The sequence below is a fragment of the Rattus rattus genome, chromosome 12 (assembly GCF_011064425.1).
Source record: "Rattus rattus isolate New Zealand chromosome 12, Rrattus_CSIRO_v1, whole genome shotgun sequence".
NCBI classification, from domain to species: Eukaryota; Metazoa; Chordata; class Mammalia; order Rodentia; family Muridae; genus Rattus; species Rattus rattus.
Window position 1 is genome coordinate 31,443,427 of NC_046165.1, and position 19,302 is coordinate 31,462,728.

The 19,302-nt window shown below is 35.8% G+C and overlaps 2 protein-coding genes across 6 annotated transcripts in view; one reads left to right on the forward strand and one right to left on the reverse strand.

Annotated features, from left to right (window-relative positions):
• Positions 1 to 19,302, forward strand: part of Pcdh9 (protocadherin 9) — a 1,039,432-nt gene that overhangs the window by 737,084 nt on the left and 283,046 nt on the right. The gene's annotated exons all lie outside the window — the stretch shown is intronic.
• On the reverse strand, positions 358 to 746 carry LOC116913105 (60S ribosomal protein L37). The gene has a single exon (XM_032917246.1). The coding sequence runs from the start codon at positions 713 to 715 to the stop codon at positions 422 to 424; it is 294 nt and encodes a 97-aa protein (XP_032773137.1). The 5' UTR covers positions 716 to 746; the 3' UTR covers positions 358 to 421.

The window sequence follows — 19,302 nt, forward strand, 5'->3', positions numbered from 1 at the left end:
ATTGAGCCATGTTTGTTTAAAGTTTTTATTCGTTATTTTATTTATCTACATTTTAAGTATTATCCCCCTTTTCTGTTTACCTTCTGCAAACCCCCATTCCATCCCCCATGCCTCCTGCTTCTATGAGGTGTTCCCCCCTCCACTCCCACCTCAGCACCCTACACTGGGGCATCGAGCCTTCACAGGATCAAGGGCCTCTCCTCCCACTGATGTCCAAAAATGCCATCCTCCATTTCATATGCAGCTGGAGTCATGGGTCCCTCCATGTGTACTCTCTGGTTGGTGGTTTAGTCCCTGGGAGCTCTGGGGATTTTGTTTTTCCTAAGAGGTTGCAAACCCTTTCAGCTTTTTCAGTCCTTTCTTTTTTTTTTTTTTTTTTTTTTTGAAACCAGAACATTTATTTTATGACCGATTGAAATCCTCAAGATGAACTGGATGCTGCAACAGCTGCCCTCTTGGGTTTAGGTGTTGTTCCTTCGCGGAATCCATGTCTGAATCTTCGGTAGACGATCTTTAGGTGCCTCATCCGACCAGTCCCGGTAGTGTTTCGCCTCTTAGCCTTGGCACTCCAGTTATACTTTCTCTTGCGCTTGGCAGGGTAGCCACATTTGCCACAGGTCGACTTCTGAAGGTGGTAGGCCTTGGAGCCACAGCGGCGGCACAGCGTGTGTGTCTTATTGCGACGCTTTCCAAAAGATGACGTTCCTTTCGTCATCTTGCTTCTACCGGCGAGGCCAAAGAGACCGGAAGAGTTCAGTCGTTTCTTTAACTCCTCCATTGAGGTCCAGGTCCTCAGTCTAATGGTTGGCTGTGAGCATTTGCATCTGTATTGGTCAGGATTTGGCAGAGCCTCTCAGGAGACAGCTATAACAGGTTCCATATTTTTTTAACGTCAAACACACATATAAACAAATAACATACGCTCGGTGACAAGGTAACTTTAAAAAGCAATTAAAATTATAATGCTCCTTCTAGAATAATGAAAATGATTTCTAATGTCTTTCTTAAAATACGTTTTTTTCATGGTGGTAGAATGGCCTTGGAGGTTCCTGGCCAGGAATGTTAGCGATGTCTTTGTATGTTTTTCCAGTTTTGTTTTGTTGTTGCTAAGTGAAGGGAAATACTGAGTAACCACAGCAAGAGGATGGCCTAACCAGAAAAAGAACATCAAACAACAGAGTACACATACTCAAAACAGACAGCCTCTCCCGCTCTTGAGCGCGCTTCACACCGGTTAGCTAGAGAAGGGAGTGAAGTTAGGCCGACTTTTCCATGAATCTCAAGCTATTTAGCGCCTTCTGCTTCAGACATTCCTGTGCCTCTGGTGTTTCTCTGAAGTAGGAATATCTAGAGGAGGTCACAGGCTCAGACAGGCTTTCTTAACAAGTTCCCTTCTGGTAATTCAGCTTTCATGTTCACGTACGTCTACAGTTTTGAATCTGTCTGGGCAGAGCGCTCTGTGTAAGGACTTCCTTCTCTAGAGCGTCGTCCCACCTGAACCATACCACTGCCTATGCCGGGTTCTGAAGAGGTTCTTTTTCAGTAACAACTGTTAAATGTGTGCAGTTACATCAGATCTCACAGCAGACATTTCCCTTGTTTCCAGGAAATCGTTTAGTAGAATCTAAGCCAATCCTATGTCATCATTTTCAAAGTCTGTGTCTGGTCTGCAAGAGCAAAATATTAAGCATATTTTTTTTATATCAAATACCGAGAGGTAACAAACGCAAAACTGTATTTATCAAATAAGAGTTTGAGAGAACTGGATAATTATTTATTACCTGTGGATTTTCTGGCACATTAGCTTAACTAATTAATTATTCTAGATTATTCCATTAGCAACATTTTCCCAGGAATTGTATGGAGGTGATGCGGTATATAGAGCTTATAAACAGAATTTATAAACAAAAATGTTCCCTGTAAACAGTGTTTTTATTCTACAATTTTTCTTCTTTCCAACTAGCACTAACCTAAGTATTTTCACAGCAGTTTTTGACCACCTTGTCTTTTAGTGTTTAGATGCCCTTGTCTTTAAGTCTGAGTCAAACTAACCACAGGAATAAAATCTTTACCTCTCCTGGCTCACAGCCGGAGCAGTTCTCCAGAGTTTAGCAAGTGGACTTTACATATGTACCTGGAAAGTGGGAGATACACATTAAATTCCAGGTAAAGGACTTAGCCATGCCTAAGAGTCTCACCGGTTTCCTTTTAGCTAGAATAATAAAATCCTTTAGACTCCCACACAGGATGACAGAGGTCAGTGAGTTTAATCACTGGGTTTTGGAAAGTGATGGACATCTGGGTAATTTTCTACTTAACTAATTGAATTAGAAATTTAAAAATATTCATCTGGAAGGGAAAGGCAGCTTTTAGGATATATTAACTAGATGAACAAGATGATAGTTATTTTCTATTTTCTTTGTCATAGAATTATGTGTCTGTGGTCAGCCAGGGTGAACTGAGAAGTACCATAGTACAGGTAAATGTAGCTAAAACATGTATTTCATCACTACTTTACAAAAATATATATGCAAAAATGAACATGATAGTTATCTTCTTCCCTTCTACAAGCAATGGCAAATAGATTGGAGCAAAGTAAAAAGCTTTAGTTGTCAATCCTCACTTAAACATACATTTCAAGTAAATTATGGTTTATAGGAAATCTATTGCTATAAATAATCATCGATAGCATTTATCTTTATTTTTACACTTGTTTTTCTTGTTTTTCTTCTATGATCTTGTATACTCAATAACACCAGCAGAAATCACTGTGTAAGTTGAGAGAAGAAAAAAATTATCTATAAGGAATTTGTATGCTACTGATAGTTGATGAATTGGTTTAGGCAAAAGTTGACGGGTTGTCTTTTTAGACTGGAGGTTTTTTTTGTCACTATTTCGATACATTGTCCCAAGTCTTCAGCAACAAAACCAATATCTGAGGTTTCCAGTAAGAAGAGAGAGAGAGAGAGAGAGAGAGAGAGAGAGAGAGAGAGAGAGAGAGAGAGAGAGAGCATTTTGTCAAGCTTTTAAAATAGGACTTAGCTAAATTGCCCTTGGCTAGATCTTTGTCCAATATGCCATGCTAGTCACACAATGACTTTTTAGTCCTAGACAAAAGAACTGGGCCGGTTGCCAAGTGCGAGAAGATGGGAGAGATACTAAACCTGAGAAAAATGCACATTTCAGTCCTCCCTAAAAAAGCTCCAGAAGTTTTTGTCTTTTATTATCGTTTAAATAAACTAGTGATATCTATTTAAAAATGCCCTAGATATCAAAACATTCCATTTGAGATGGGGATTTTACCCAGAAGAATAATGGTCGGTAAAATGAGCTGAAGTGGGGCTTCTTGGTAGACTCAGTCCTGATTCATCCCTGCTCGGGATTAGACAATTTAGGTCATCTGTGAGGTGTCCGGAATCATTGGTTCGCTTGACTCCTACTTACAGTAAAATTACGAGTTCCTTGTTAGTGCCTAGAGCATGATTCACTAGAATACTCTGGAATATTCTAATCTTAAACACTGGAAAACACTGGAAATTACAGTCTTAAACAGTACGATATTAAATCATACTGGGATAATTCTATGCTGCATTCTCTTTGGCCAGTCGGAGTTGTAGTTAGCTTTGAGGAATTAGTGAAGGGTGATGGGGAAATGTTGACAGACTAGTTAACAGTTGTCATCTTCCTTTATCACTTAGGGGTGCACATTGCCTCTGTTTACCCTACTTTCTTGACTTTTATATTGTCTTTCAGTGCTATAATTTTCTTACACGTGAAGTAACAAAACAGATTCCAGCATATGATGAGTTACAAATACTTGTTATGCCTAGAAATATTCTTGTTTTTCAAATATATTGGCTTTTATTTTATTTTTTATTACTTTTATATTTTTACCAACCAGTCATTGCACACCTCCCAGTCCGCTCTCCCACAGTCTTTTATCCCATTCTTCCCTCCTCCTACCCTGTGTCTTCAAGAGGATGATGCTCCCCCTCCCCAGCTACCCCACCAGGCCTCTTCATGCCTTGGGGTCTCAAGTCTCTCAAGGGTTAGGTGCATCTTCTCTCACTGAGGCCAGACCAGGCAGTCCTCTGCTGTATGTGTGTTGAGGGGCTTCATAGCAGCTGGTGCGTGCTACCTGGTTGGTGGCTCAGTGTCTGAGGGATCTCTGGGCTCCACATTATTTGAGACTGCTGGTCTTCCTGTGGAGTTGTGCTGCTTCTCAGGTCTTTCAGCCTTTCCCTAATTCAACCACAGGGGTCTCTGACCTCAGTCCATTGGTTGCCAGTAAGTATCTGCATCTGTCTCAGTCAGCTGCTTGTTGAAGCTTTTATTTACTTAAAAACACGTAAAAACTAGGACATTTACATGTAGCTATATGCATTATGTATTTTCACAAATTAGTATGAGCAGCGATGTTGACTAGAGTATTTGGGGAAACTGGATTTTAAATTATATTCTTAATGTTCCTAAGCACTTAGTCACAACTTACACATACCTAAGTGGTGGCTCGATTATCCACTCTTCTTTATTTTTCAATGTATAGTTTTGAGTTGCTAACACTGTGTATTTAACAATTTATCAATTTTTGAATTTTTAAAAAACGTAAATATAAACACAGAAGATCCCTACAGGAGCTATAATAAGGATCTAAAACCTACTTCAAAAGCCATTGTATTAAGGCTTTGTCTCTCAGTACGACAAGGAGATTGTATACTATTAGAACCTGCGTGGTGTGGGAAACAGTGAGAACACAGAAGGCACGCCCTGCAGGAGAACAGGGGAAGCCTGACTCTGGCATATTTGTGGTTTGCTTTCTCAGGACCACACGGTAAGCAACCTTCATCTAGCACATGTTGTTCAGTGTGAGGCACCCCCAGGTCAAAGATAGCCATCCTAGCTGTGGTTCTACTTCTGGGACTAAACAATAGGGCCGAGGCAACTTTAGAAAGAGTGCATTTAGTTAGGAGGTCTATCACTCAGGAATGGCCTGGATCCGTGATCCACACAAGGAATCAAATATGAAGGATACTTCTAGGTTTTTGAGTTCTGCCTAGCTGCAATCATGGAGAATCTTTACTCTCTCCTCTGCTAATTATTGTCACTTAATTTTTCTTCAATTTTTATCATTTGCTAATTTCATACTGGTATCATATATAATGGATAAAAGATATAGTCATTATATTTTCTACACCTTCTCTTCCCTCTAATACCTTGCTGGTCCCTGCCACCTTTCCATCCCAACTCCATGTGCTCTTTTCCCTTGTTGAGTCCACCCAATGCTGACTGCATTCTCATGGGTATAGGTCCATCTCATAGAGTGTGGGTGGTCTCTTAGAATATCTAATCCCTGGCGAAAACATGTTCTGCATCTCCCAGACATTATTAATTGCTAATAGTCACTCAGCTGCTGGTGGGACTTTGTGGGCTCACCTGTTCCCATATTGGTGCTTTGGTGGATTTGATCTTTATCAGCTCTCCTGCATATACTCAAAGATGCTAAGATTTTGCGTGCAACGGCTCTGCCGTGTCCTAAAATTGTGTCATTGTAAATATCTTGAGCTTCTCCGAATATGAATAGTTTCTTTCACCTTTTCCCAATGATCACTAAACACTTTGGAGAAGAGGTGAAACATACATGTTTCATTTTGAGTTAGGGTTCCTCAGTCTTGCATTCGTTGCATGTTAACCTGCGTTTGCATGTCTCTGTATTAATCATCATCTACTACAAAGTATTCTCTCGTGAGAGTCTCATGAGATACAAGCATAAAGGAAATGAACGTCTCATAGAGGTGCACTCATCTGTGAGCATAAAGGTAATAACCTAGGGATTGTTTATTACTGAGACTATCTGTACGAAAAAATAGCACCAACTTGTTCGCTAAGGCCTATCACCTTTTGGTCGTAGATTTTTGGCTTCAATAACAAGGCCAAGCATGCATTCCATCTTGTTCAGAAGGTTTTATTTTACTTTTAAAAGCTTTTTCCAGTTCTTTTTATTACTTCTCATCCTTCCTCTCTCCCCAAATCTCCATGTCTGCAGATCAAAGTGATAATACTTTAGATACTCATTATTTAAAAATATTTGTGAAGACGGCTTTTAAAGAGCAGTCTTACTGCAATTCATATTCTTGTTGACTGGTCTGAAACAGTTCTTCCAGGAAGAGCAAGACACACATGCTTGATTTTAATATCAGTTCATAGAAGTAGTCATGACCCTGGAAACCTCTTAGAATGATCAATATTTTGGTTTCTCAGTAATGTAAAAAATTAATGAAACAAGTTTAGTCATATTAGACATGTTGGACTTTTTTTTTAGGTTTATTGATTGTGTGTGTGTGTGTGTGTCTGTGTGTGTCTATATGTACAGTTAGTTGTGTGTGTATCTATGTATAGTTGTTTTTGTGTGTCTGTGTTTATGTGTGTGTGTATGTTTGTTTGTTTGTGTGTGTGTGTGTGTATGTAAACGCACTAGAGCCTTTATGTGTATGAGCATGCACATGTCTTATATCATATGTGAAAATCAGAAGACAGCCTGGGATATTACCCCTCATCTTTTATCTTGTTTGAGGAAATGTCTGGGTGTAGCTCCATATTGCCTATGACAGACTACCTACCCCCTGAGTTTCAAAGAATGCTGGGATTATATGTGTGTCATATTACCTTGCTTCATGGTTCTTAAAATTCCAATTTGTAAACTCACATTTGACTAGCAAGTGATTTACCCATGAAAGCATGTTCCCAGACCCTGTATTATATTTTAACGGAAATTTGGTATCCATTATATATTTCTTAAAGTGATACATTAACTATAGATTAATTAAAATAAGGTTTATTGATAGTAATATGTTTTAAAAGGACATGACAAAATATATCATTTTTAGAACTTAAATAATCTTCCAAAGCACCACTAAGATTATTAAGCACAACTTTGATAGTGGATCTAAATGCATCAATGAAACATTTATAGTTTGAAGAAAGTCTGAGATGGTTTATTTTATTATTGTTCTATGTCAGTTATTTTCATGTTTTATTTTTTCAAAACACGGAGTTTAAACATGAAAGCAGTAGAGTAATAAGATTCAAAGCCTGAAAATTATGAGATTACGGTATCTTTTTACCTGTATAATTTTTAATTTAAAATATTATTTTCTTTACAAAATTATACTCACCGTCGTCTACATGATGCCCACAATTTAAACATTTCAGTATGGCTTCAATAATGGAGACAAATTGGACACACATCTTCCATAATTATGTCCAGATTTGTCATACTAGAAAAGAAATTGATGACTACCTTCTTTAAAATATTTGAAGTAGGATAAAGTTCTTTCAAAAGTTTCTTCTGAATTCAGAGATAAAATAATTACTGCTTTATTGGTAGACCAGTGAAGAAAGCTTAAGAGAGTAATGAGTAATGTGGGAGCGAAAAGATTTGATGTTTCCACACCCGAAGCACAAACAGCTTCTCAGGCATACTTGGTCATCTATCCCACAAAGAAGAAATGTGTGGAGGTTTTAGCATACTGAATTATCTGTTTCTAACACTAGGCAGATGTATCTTCCCATTTCCAAATAACGGTAAATCTGAATCCAAAACATGATCACAAATCATTAATTCTCAAAAGGGGGATTTATGGAAATATAAGTATAATGAAAATAATTCGGTTACTGTAAAATTAGTCAAAAACTACTATAAATCATACCAAGACTAGACTCTTACTGCTAATTTAGAATTAAGTCTTAATTTTTTCTCACTGGGAAACAAAAATACTTAATTTTTGAATCTGTTTTGTGTTTAAATGTTGTTTTCTAATGTCTTGCTTAATTATGTATAAAGTTGCAAATTTTACCTTGTGAAATCTTTGCCAACCGTGTATCTCTGAATTGGCCTGGAAGAATTTCTGAGTTGTTATTCACTCAGGAAATCGTACTTGGGGCTAAGTATGTCAAGAAAGTCTTAGACTACATTGAATCAACCTCTCTTCAGTCTTTGGTTAGAAGCAAGTTCCAAGTTCAGCAAAATTTAAAGGCTGGCGAATATAAGGCAGTCATGAACTCTACTGTTGGAACCTTCCTGGGTCATTCTGTCATAACTTATAGAGAACGTAGTCATCTGGTACATCTTAGCATCTTTCATCCTTTATAACTGTGAATGATTCACTCAGGTTTTGTTCCTTCTTTTTATTCATTCTGCAAATACAGCACAGCAAGCAAGTGTCAAATAGCAGGTGTAGGTTGAAGACATAGACAATAAAGCCAAGCCTGAATACTTAAGCAGTTTAACACCATACTACAGGATTTTATAATCTAAATTCCATCTTCTGGAGGCCCATGAAGCAAGTTTTAGGAATTTATGGCATTTTTCTTGTATGATTGTAAGATAAATAAAAAGCAAAAGAAACATTTTACAATGAGATATTGGCTACTAGAAACATTGAATTAGTATAAATGCTAACGGGAAGTATAAAATTACATTTTATTATAAAAATAAGTATTAAGTGAGGAATGAGCAAAGAATTTTGATGAAGTTATACCTCATATACACAACAAAATTTAAACAGAAATTCTCTAATTGTGTTATATATGTGTACATGTGTGCATGTATACCTGGGAGTAAGTGCATGTGTATGGGTGTACATCTATGCATATATGCCTTTTTGTAGGTATATGTGTGTGTGCCTATGTATAGGTGTGTGTGTGTGTGTATGTATCTGTGTGTGCTTGTGCCTATGTATAGGCATGTGTGTGTGTGCCTATGTATAGGTGTTTGTGTGTGTGTGTGTGTCTGTGTGTGCATGCTTGATTGTGTACATCTGATATGACAACAGAACAGATTTCTTGCAGTTAGAAAGACAATGTATGATTTGGCAAGCACTGAAAATTTCAGTGTATTTGTGGCCTTCACTACCATTGTCTTGAGAACATTGATTTCAAAATGCCAAAATAGAACTACAAATATATGTCTTTTGTGATACAATTAGAATTGAATTGTAGCTCGATAAATGCAATAAATGACACATCAGTGGTTCAAAAATGTAGCTACAAAAGTGTGTAGAAAGACAAATTGATAGTAGATATTGAATAATGGGCCTGCCCCAATAATGTCTGCTTGGATTCCTTAGTAAAGGAAAAGAAAGAAAGTACTTCTAGATTGTAGCCTTTATCACGTTAGAGAATATGAGAGGAAAACTCAGGTTATAATTTATCTTGTTTTCTTTAGGTTTTGAAGGTTGTGATATTACACAAAAGTTTCTAAGAACAAGTAATATGAATGTGTATTATTGTTATTTACTAAAAATAAAAATGTGAATGAGTTTTGCAGAGTAATTATGACAATTGGAAGACATAGGAACGAACTCAATGATGTAAATAACACAACTAGTCACCAATATATAAACCTAAAGAATATAAACATGGGAGAAATAGTCTAACCCCGGGAAAAGAACACCCATTCATTATCTAGTACCAAATGGGAAGTCCTGTAAATATACATATACATAACATTAGAAAGACTGACATGCTATGTATAGAAATACACACACACACACACACACACACACACACACACACACTATTTTCATATAAAAACAATAAATGTAAAAGGAGGTCTCTGTTCTCAGTTCAATGGTTGGCTGCTATCCTCCACCATGTATTTGTCATGCTCTGGCAGAACCTCTCAGGAGAAAGCTATACGAAGTTCCTGTCAACATGCACTCCTTGGCATTAGCAATATTGTCTGGGTTTGGTGGCTGAATGTGTATGGGCAGGATCCCCAAGTCAGGTAGGCTCTGAATAAGCCATTCCTTCAGTCTCTGCTCCAAACTTTGTCTCCATATCTCCTCCTATGAATACTTTTGTTCCCCCTATTAGGAAGGACTGAAGCATCCGCACATTGGTCGTCCTTCTTCATGAGTTTCTTGTGGTCTGTGGATTGTATCTTGTGTAATTCAAGCTTTTGGGCTAATATCCACTTATCAGTGAATGCATATAATGTGTGTTCTTTTGTGATTGGGATGGGAGTTATGGATGGGAAACCAGGACAGGGGATAACATTTGAAATGTAAATAAAAAAATCCAATTAAAAAAAGAAAAGAAGTCAAATAATTCCACACCTATGTATATTGTCAAGAGAAAGGAAACATGGGATTTATACACAAGAAGTCACAGCATACAGGAGCTTATCCATAACTCAAAATTAGTAACAACCTATGTGAGCCAACAGATTAATGAAAAAAACTAAAATTATATATGAAAAAAACAAAAACAGGGGTCATATATTTGAAAGAGGACTTTTTTACTACAATTTTTGAATATTCATAACTGTAAATGATTAACTCTTTGATATTTTGCATTTGGAATTCTTTTTAGGTCAAAGTATCATGCATTAGCCTTGTAGAGAGATTTTTAGAGGGAATATGCCTCCTAGTGTAGAGGTGGGGTAATTTCACCTTATGCTGCGGTGCTGTGTGGAGTGTCATTTCCATAGCTGTTGTTACAGGATGACGTAAAAGCCTGAAAAAGGAAGAACGTTCATGAACATTGAGTGTAATATTCTAGGGGAGAAACGTTTTCTTTATAATTTTTTTTGGTTTAAAATAGCTTGAACACTGTTAAAGTGAAAGATAGTAACAATTTAGTAACTCAGTAAAAATAAGTCGCATATGGGTCTCGGTAGCTAATAGCAAGATAAACTTCATATATCTTAACCCTAATATAACCACAATGGCAAGACAAAAGGGAGAGGAGTTGATAAACTCTTATAAAATAAAGCAAATGCGTTTGATTCCATCTTTGTGTGCATGCATTTATAACAAGGATTGATGAATTCGATTATGCAAAGCTTTGAAATAAAAGGTTTAAACATTGGAAGAAACTGGGCTACTTTTCTAAAATATTTCAACTATCCTACTGCTATTTTGACACGAATTTCTGCTAAAAGACTTAAAAAGATAAAACCTGATGTCACTGGTAAACACAGATGTCTATATTGTAATAGGATTATGGCAGCATTGCTAGATAAAAACCTTAAGGCACAGGAGGACTCAAGAAACTTTTCCAGGGACCATATACGCCCTCCAATAAATATGGTGAACAAGGAAGGAAAAACTTCAGTGGCGTCTTGGTCCTAGAACAATTTCAGTAGAATGAGATAAAGGGATGACTTTCCCAAGGGAAGGAGAACAATTATACGGCAAGAGATAAGGGATCAGAAACTCCTCAAAGATTCAAGATATGAAGCTTAACTGTCTAAAACCTACCTTCCGGTCTGCTTGTTTTGGTCTTGCTATAGAATGTCTTATTAATTTACATTAATTTGGTTTCCTAATAGTTTATGACTCAAATAAACACACATTATTGTCATTTAAATTGAATGTCAGATTGACAAGGAAATATTTACTTATCGCAATATTGTGATGGGATACAATTTTTATATGATATATATGTGTGTGTGTGTGTGTAAAATATTAATGTCAATATGACATTGTCATTTAAATGGCCATCAGAATTTTAACTAAGAAATTCACATTATATACACAGGGGTTTTTTTGAATGCTTAAAGAGCACTTACCGTCCCATCCTAGAAGTTTAGTTTGTAAGCATATTCAACATGTTAAATTATCAGATCTAAGATAGATGGTAACTTTATGTTGTTTTCTTATTCTAAGCATAATTTAATTGTTTATAAGTTCTTTTGTACATGATCTTTTAGAAATTTTATGAAGTTGATGCATTTCTATATTATAATTTCCTTTCGGGATCAAATGTAAAACTGTTGAGGTCTAACGATGGTGTTGACCTAGCAGAAATTGAGAAGAGAAAGAGAAGGGGCCAGGTCATGGTGGGCTGGGCACTACATTTCTTCTCCTTTCCAAATGGCTGTAGAAATAGAGCAATTATTTTTAGTCTTTGTATTTCACCTTACTTAGATAAACTGGATTTAAAAATGTGATTAACATAAGTCCTTTAAAGATTTGCATATTTTTGCTACAAAAAAAGGTTTTGAAATGTAACATACAAGTGATTTGGTATAGGGTTGACCAAAGAATTTACACATGGAGTTATAATATTTGAGTTAAATATCAGAAATATGAGTGAAAAACTATAGTATATGAATCTACATTTGCATTTTGATCTTTCACAGATTTCTTCCTACTAATTAGCCTAAATTTCTTAACCTTCTAAAATTCAAAATGAATAGTCTTAAAAGCTAGTTTTGCAGAATGAAATATACTATACTGTGTTTGAATTTGTCATTTAATATCAACACATTAAGTTCATGCTTAAAACATATTAACAATTTCCTGTTAAGTGTACATTGGAAGCAACAAATTAAACCGTGAGATTCCTAAAGTGCAGGCATTAAAGATTTTTTTCAATATTTTTTTTTCTGTTTTGACAGAAACATGGTTGAGCATTGGATTAAAAAAAAATGCAAAACCAAAACCAAAATAAACCATTCTCGATTAGGAATACCAAAAGAAAACATGAAAAGCTTTTAAATATTTCCATGAATGAAAGGGAAATTGCTTTAGTCAAGGAAGACAGTGCGTTATCTTTTATGCATTATAAGGTACAGTCTTTGGCTAAGCGTAGTACACCAATTGTGAAATCATTCCCAGGACCAAAAATAGATGTGAAGATCCCACAAAGCAACAAGCTGCAGGTTAGGAAAGGTGCTATTTTATCTCAGAAGTGACGCTTCATAGGAATGCTTTCTCAAAGGCCTCATTTTATGGGAAATGTATTTTTAAATTAAGTCAAAGTGGGTCCTTATTCAAAAGAGGATGTTGAGTTCTGATTTAAGCTGCTTAGGCAATAGCTGTAGAATATCCAACAGTAACTCTTCAGTAATCTCTCCTAAGTCATAACTATTGTGTGCTGGAAGATTATGATTTAAAATAAGAAGTTCAGGTATTTTGAGCCAGAAATACCAATACTCCACAGGCAGTAAAATCTCGACATAGCAGCAAGTAGCATAATAAAAAGGAGAGAGAAATTGGTCTATATTCTATCAATTTTATGTCTTACTAGCACAATCGGAAAGCTTTTTGGTACTTTACTTCCTTTATTGTGCAGGAAGGGTGTGAAAGTATGAAAGTATTTTACCCAATGAGACCCTAAGAACCCATGCTTTGGAAAACAAGCATATTGAAGTTGACAGGAGCCCAGCAATTTCTAGTTGTTGTGAAGTCTCCCACTCCTTCCTTTGTCTCTCTCTGGCCCTTTAAGATAAGAATATGCTTATCTCAGAGAGAGGATGCTGGACACTTAGTAATCTAAGGACACTGCAATTAAGTAAGCTCTGACAGACACAGAAAGCCATGGGAGTCAGTAATACTGCTATTCAGCAAATAAATGCTAGCTGTCCTTACTAGTTCTGTATCTGTTCTCCTAAGTTTGTACATTTAAAATACATTTACATCTTCACACATTTTAAATCATGTCTTTGAAAAAGAATGAAATAAGCCTAGGGAGCCTTTAAAAATTCCCATGATTAATAGACAATTTAGTTAAAATTGAGTAAACCTTTTTAAAATTTTCAATTAAGAAGCTATTTCAAAAACTTAAAATGGGGGCTGGAGAGAGCACTGACTAAGAGTTCTTCCAGAGGTCCTGAGTTCAATTCCCAGCAACCACGTGGTGGCTCACAGCCATCTGCATGGGATCTGATGCCCTCTTCTGATGGTTCTGAAGAGAATATGACAGTGTATTCACATACATAAAATAAATGAATAAATTTAAAAAAAAAACATAAAATGTATAAGAGAAGTGGGAGTTTTCAGAAGGATTATCCCACTATTGTCTTTACAGTGGCCTTCCCATATTTCAACTCATAAATTATTTATTTAATTAGAGTAATAGGAATAACTATGGGTAAACTAAAATAACACTGAGATAAGGATAAAACGAAATATTCACTTTTATGGTGCAAACTAGTTATAGTAACAAAAGAAGAAATATAATCATAAACAGTTTATATTATATTCCAAATATTAATGATATAAAACCAAACTTTCTGGCTTATTGAGTGCACATTTCCCCCACCCCAAATTTCTCTGAATTGCCTTTTCTATTTGCTCCCAAACTACCCGAAAGCAGTTCATTCCTGGTTTCTTAGCGGAAAGCTTAGAGGTATTTCTTTTTCATTTTCTGCAAATACGTATGAAACGAGAGTATAGTGTTTGCTATTTTTCATGTGAGGATCGTGTGTTACCCTCACACTCCATAGGATGTGACATTAGTCTGACTTATTGAACACACCCCAAAATAGGGTTGCCAGGAAACAAAAATACAAAGAAGAAGGAAGGCTGGAAGAATCTCTCAAGCAAGACTCTGATAGTTCACGATGGGGTCGTGATTCTTTCTATGTTGAACACTGACAGGTATATTTTTCTTCTCTGCGCAAGTCAAGATGCTGATTCTTGATGTATAAAACTGTTTAGTTCTATTTCCCCTCTGCTATATAAGCTATTACCTCCTTTATGTGTCCTACAGTGGAATGGAGGTCAAATGAACAGCAGCCTAAAGAGTCCCTGGGTTCGATTCTGGGCCTGAGTGCTGCCTGGAGTGTCTCCTGCTTTTGAGAAGTTTGACAGAGCTATCTTCTATTAGCCTTTAGGGTGAGGTTCAAACTCTGTACATTCCTTTCGCCTCTCTCCTAGCACTATTAGTTTGGGGAATTGGAGGTTTGAATGAGTGATGTGACCTGCCCTCTCGTTCCCAGCCCTGGAACAAACCGATCACCATCCTGCGGCTTCTTTGTGCTTGGAAAGCAAATCTGTTTTCTTGATATTAACTCAGACTCTTTCACTAATTAAGCAGATATCCATATACTTATAAATATGTCAAGTTTTTGAATGACTCATAATGTAGGTCTAAATTTTATGCTATAAAACAGTTACTTTAGACAATTAGGACCAAACTATAAAAGCTAAAAAGAATTTAGATATTAACGTAATATAAAAATACTCTATAAACTTATAAAAATTAATTATGATAGGAATAAAATACTCTATCTCACAAAAAACATTGTATTTGTCAATTGCTTAATTTTTATGAAAACACACCTGTATGGTATTTTAATTCTATCACACATAGATCATAACGAACTCTATAAGCTAACTTACTATCCCAAGAAAGCATGCCTACTATTTATGTTCAGTTAAAATGCACTGAATGTATAAACAACTAAATTTCAGTTTGTTTTAAAAAGCACTTAATAATCCATAGTATTTCGTTAAGCTTTCCTTTTCACATCTGTCTGTGGAAAACATGACTGTATATTAAATTGGCACTGACATAATAATAATAATAATAGAATAAGTTGTGAAACAGTCGATGATCAACTCTACTCCTAAAAGATTTCCTGCTGACTTGATTGTAATCTAGATATGTACACATTAAAAATTTTTCTGTTCTACAACAGCTTTTAATATGAAGAATACCCTATTGGACATGTGCTCAGATCTCGGGCTTAGTTTCCATTAGCCATTCAATCAATAATTTCTGAGACTAAATTAATTGGTACTGTACAAATAGAGAAATATAGGTGCATATTTTATACAGTGAATTTGTGAGATATAATTAATTAGAGTAGCATAGAAATTCATACTGCATTTGAGAGTTATAATAAATTTGTCATTGCTACCAGCAGTTTACATTGTAAAGTCCTTGTAACAGTTTACTATTGAGAACTAGCTTCACTGAAATGTCCTTAATAAAAGAAAATCAGAAAGAAATACATAATTTATAATACCGTTGAAAAAAAGTTCCTGTTTCAGTTTCGCAAGTTCGGAGATTACAGGGAACAACCACCGCATCGAGTTCCTCTAAACGATTATAAGTTATTATTTAATGTCATATTGTTCACCTAAACTCTAAAGACAGCTCACTCTCATGGCTCCATTTAGAGAATGGCAACAGTAGAGTAACAGTATCACTCAGTTGAATCTAATTTTAGCTAAAGAGTGCTCATTTTTATATGGCTTATGAGTGATATAAGGCATACTTATTCTAAAGTATTATTTTTGTTTATCTGAAATCGCAACTTAGCACAGCATTCTTCTCCCTCGGACAGCCTCATTCCTACTTGAAAGTTAACTAATGAGCAAATAACAAGAACACACTGATGTACTAAGAAGGCTACGGGAAGGAATTGCAACCTTGAATCCGAAAGACTGTTGATAGATTAATGGTCTGCAAGCAGGTAAAGAGACAAAGGAAGACCTTTCATTTCCACTTCATTGCCTCAAGGTGCATGTTAGATCCATCTCATCCTGGCATACGCTTGAAGATGTGAGTCCCCTTGTTATGCAGGAAAAGAAGTCTACTTAGAAAAACAACCACAGACTATGATACTTCGAGCAAGGAAAGAAAGAGCCCCTATCCTAGGGATATGAATCTTCACAGTCTAACAAAGTGTGTGGAAATAAAGGAGCAACTTTCCAAGCCAGATGTGACACTTATTGTCTTTGCACCATCAACTCTATTAAAGTTGTGCATGGAAAGCATGTTTAGTCATCCGACAAAACTGATGAATAAAAAAATATCTTTAAATAAATAATCAGAGTGCCAGTTTTTTCTGAATAATGTGCCATGTGGACATTTCATTTACTGTTTAGCTAAAGGCTATGCAGAACAAAGAGCAGCAGCCAAGTAGACACTAACTTTTAAATATAGATGAGGGCTTATTAGTAAGCACGGAGCTCAATATTTTTAAGATCCTCTTGGAACAACACTCCTCTCTATATTATTCCTGTCTTCCGTGACATCCCTTTCAGAGCTTATATGCTTCATGGATATTATTTAATGCTGTAAGGTAACAAAAGCAATACAAAGGATCATTCCTTCTGGTACCACAAGAGGTACACAATATTAGATGATGATTTCCGTTATCACTTGTGTGGATCTTCCTCAAAGATCCCATGACTCTATTCCAGCATAGCAAAATGTGGATCACTTTGGTGGTTAATTTAAAACAGAAAATTTCACATGTGGAAAAAATGAAAAATGACATTTTAACTATTTTCACTGATTCAAATATTAAACTTTCTTTAATATTTACCTCATAAACCATGCAATGTGCCATTATGTCAAGTAGCTGTACTTTGTGGCCTTCCTTATGAAGAAAAATTCCTCACAGGAAAAGGCAACATAGAAGGGATGCATTGTTGATCTTAGCAATAGACAACTTTTTATAAAAAGTATTGTAGAAAACCTATTTGAAAAAAAAATCTATCAATAATGGATGGTTTTCTCGGGTGATTCCCTGGAAAGCTCTTTACCATTCATATATTTTACTTAATATTATAAATTTATGTTAGTATACCAGTGAATGAAATAGACCTTAAAATATTTAATATATTATAATGTATTGCTTATATACTTCAGGAAACTACTGGAAAACTCAGCAGTCATTCATAATCCATGATTAATAGGAGTGATAGGGTAAGTTAAGTGAAAATATGTTTACAATTAAAATGCAATGCTTAGTTTCTAATAAGCCCATAGAGATTAGCTTTTATATGTAGGTAGTAGAGAATCTAGTTAGTTTGAATAGAAACTATTTCTTCCAATATTAAAAAGAGGTAATGGAAATGAATAAACAGACGAGCAATGACTTATTCAGCTACATACACATTTCACTCTGTCTTTTAGAATTTTCGTCACGCAAAGACTGCGAGAAGTTGGAAGTATCATTTGCTCAGTCTGGGTGGATTTATATAAGTAGTACTCCAACCTAAAGCAAAATCTCTCTCTCTCTGAGGCTTTCTGAAGAAGGTCTAAGCTGCAAAGAGAGATGCTGACAAGGAAAAAGAAACTCAGAAGAAAGGGGTAGGAAAAAGAATATGCAAGTAAGGAAGAGGCCAGACTGAGGACCCAGCTCATGGTGGGAATCTAGACACCGGAGTGCACCGTCAGCCATGTAGACTATCGATGACAGAACATATTAACATTCATAAGCAGAAATCAAAACAGCAGTTAATAATAGGAGAAAAGCATCTGTTGCTATGATTAATTATGGCAAATTTTACCAGGGAAAAATTCGTAGAACGATAGACTAGATATGAATTATAGCACTCCATGAACTTACTAATACCATGGCAAAAGTGAAAAGACAATTTAGAATGATGTTTACAATAAATTTTAAAATTATCTGTTAAATGCTCATTGGTTTTCTTTTCCTAATTGGTTTCTGTAGGTGAATATAACTGTCTCCAGAACTCAGGGATTTGCATATACAATCTGGTGTCAATGAATAAACAAATATTCCTGATACCTGTTAATGAAATACAAAGTGAATACAAGGTACAGAAATATAACCCGGATGCTTGTCCATATGCATTGGAATAAATGGCTGTATGAATTTAAAATAGTACCAAGAATCCATTCACTGGACTCTGTAGACTGAACATGAATGTTAAACCTGGCTTACACTAACCATGGTTACTTTTGTCATCCTGCAGTTGGACATCATCATCATATCCAAGGTCTCTTTTACTGTAGATTAAACATTCTCACATGACACTGTTGACCACTATACTGAAAATTAAAAACAAAGAATTGCTTGCCAAGAATGTTTAACAGTCCCCATGCCAATGCTCTTATGCAGTAGAGAAAACATGTACTTACTCAAAATGTTAGGAGAAAAATGTATAATTATAGACTTGCTTGAAAAGCATTTTAGTATATATTTTTCTGTCTCTTTTAAGAAATAGGAAAAATAGTCATTAGAAATAATATCAGCAGAATAAAACAGGATTTTCTTCTTTCTAGAAAATCATGATTAAATACCAAATAACATCTACTGCTCAACAATTATCCAGTAGACTCTAAACTGTAAATATTTGTGCTCTTAATCGTCTTGTGAATTTTAAAGTACAGGATCTGACCATGAGTTTTACATTTATGTTGGGGATTATGAAAATATAATAACATTGGAAAGCTAGCAAGACAGTTTGCTATTGATTGTCCAATCCAGGAAGTCTGCTTAGCTCCAATTTAAGATTGCATGCTCCTTTCAAATGCTGACCCCACCCAGTGTGTGTGCATGCACGTGTGTGTACTTGTGTGTGTGTGTGTGTGCGCGCTCACGCGTGCACATACATGCACATTTGTTGAGTTTACTTTATGTATATGGGTGTTTTGCTTGCCTGGAGGTCTTTTATCACATGCATGCATTCATTACAGAATCCAGAAGAGGGCAATGGATCCCTTGGAACTCAAATTACATATGACTGTGTGTTACATTTTGTGTGCTAAGAAGCAAACCCTGGTAATCCAGAACAGCATCCAGTG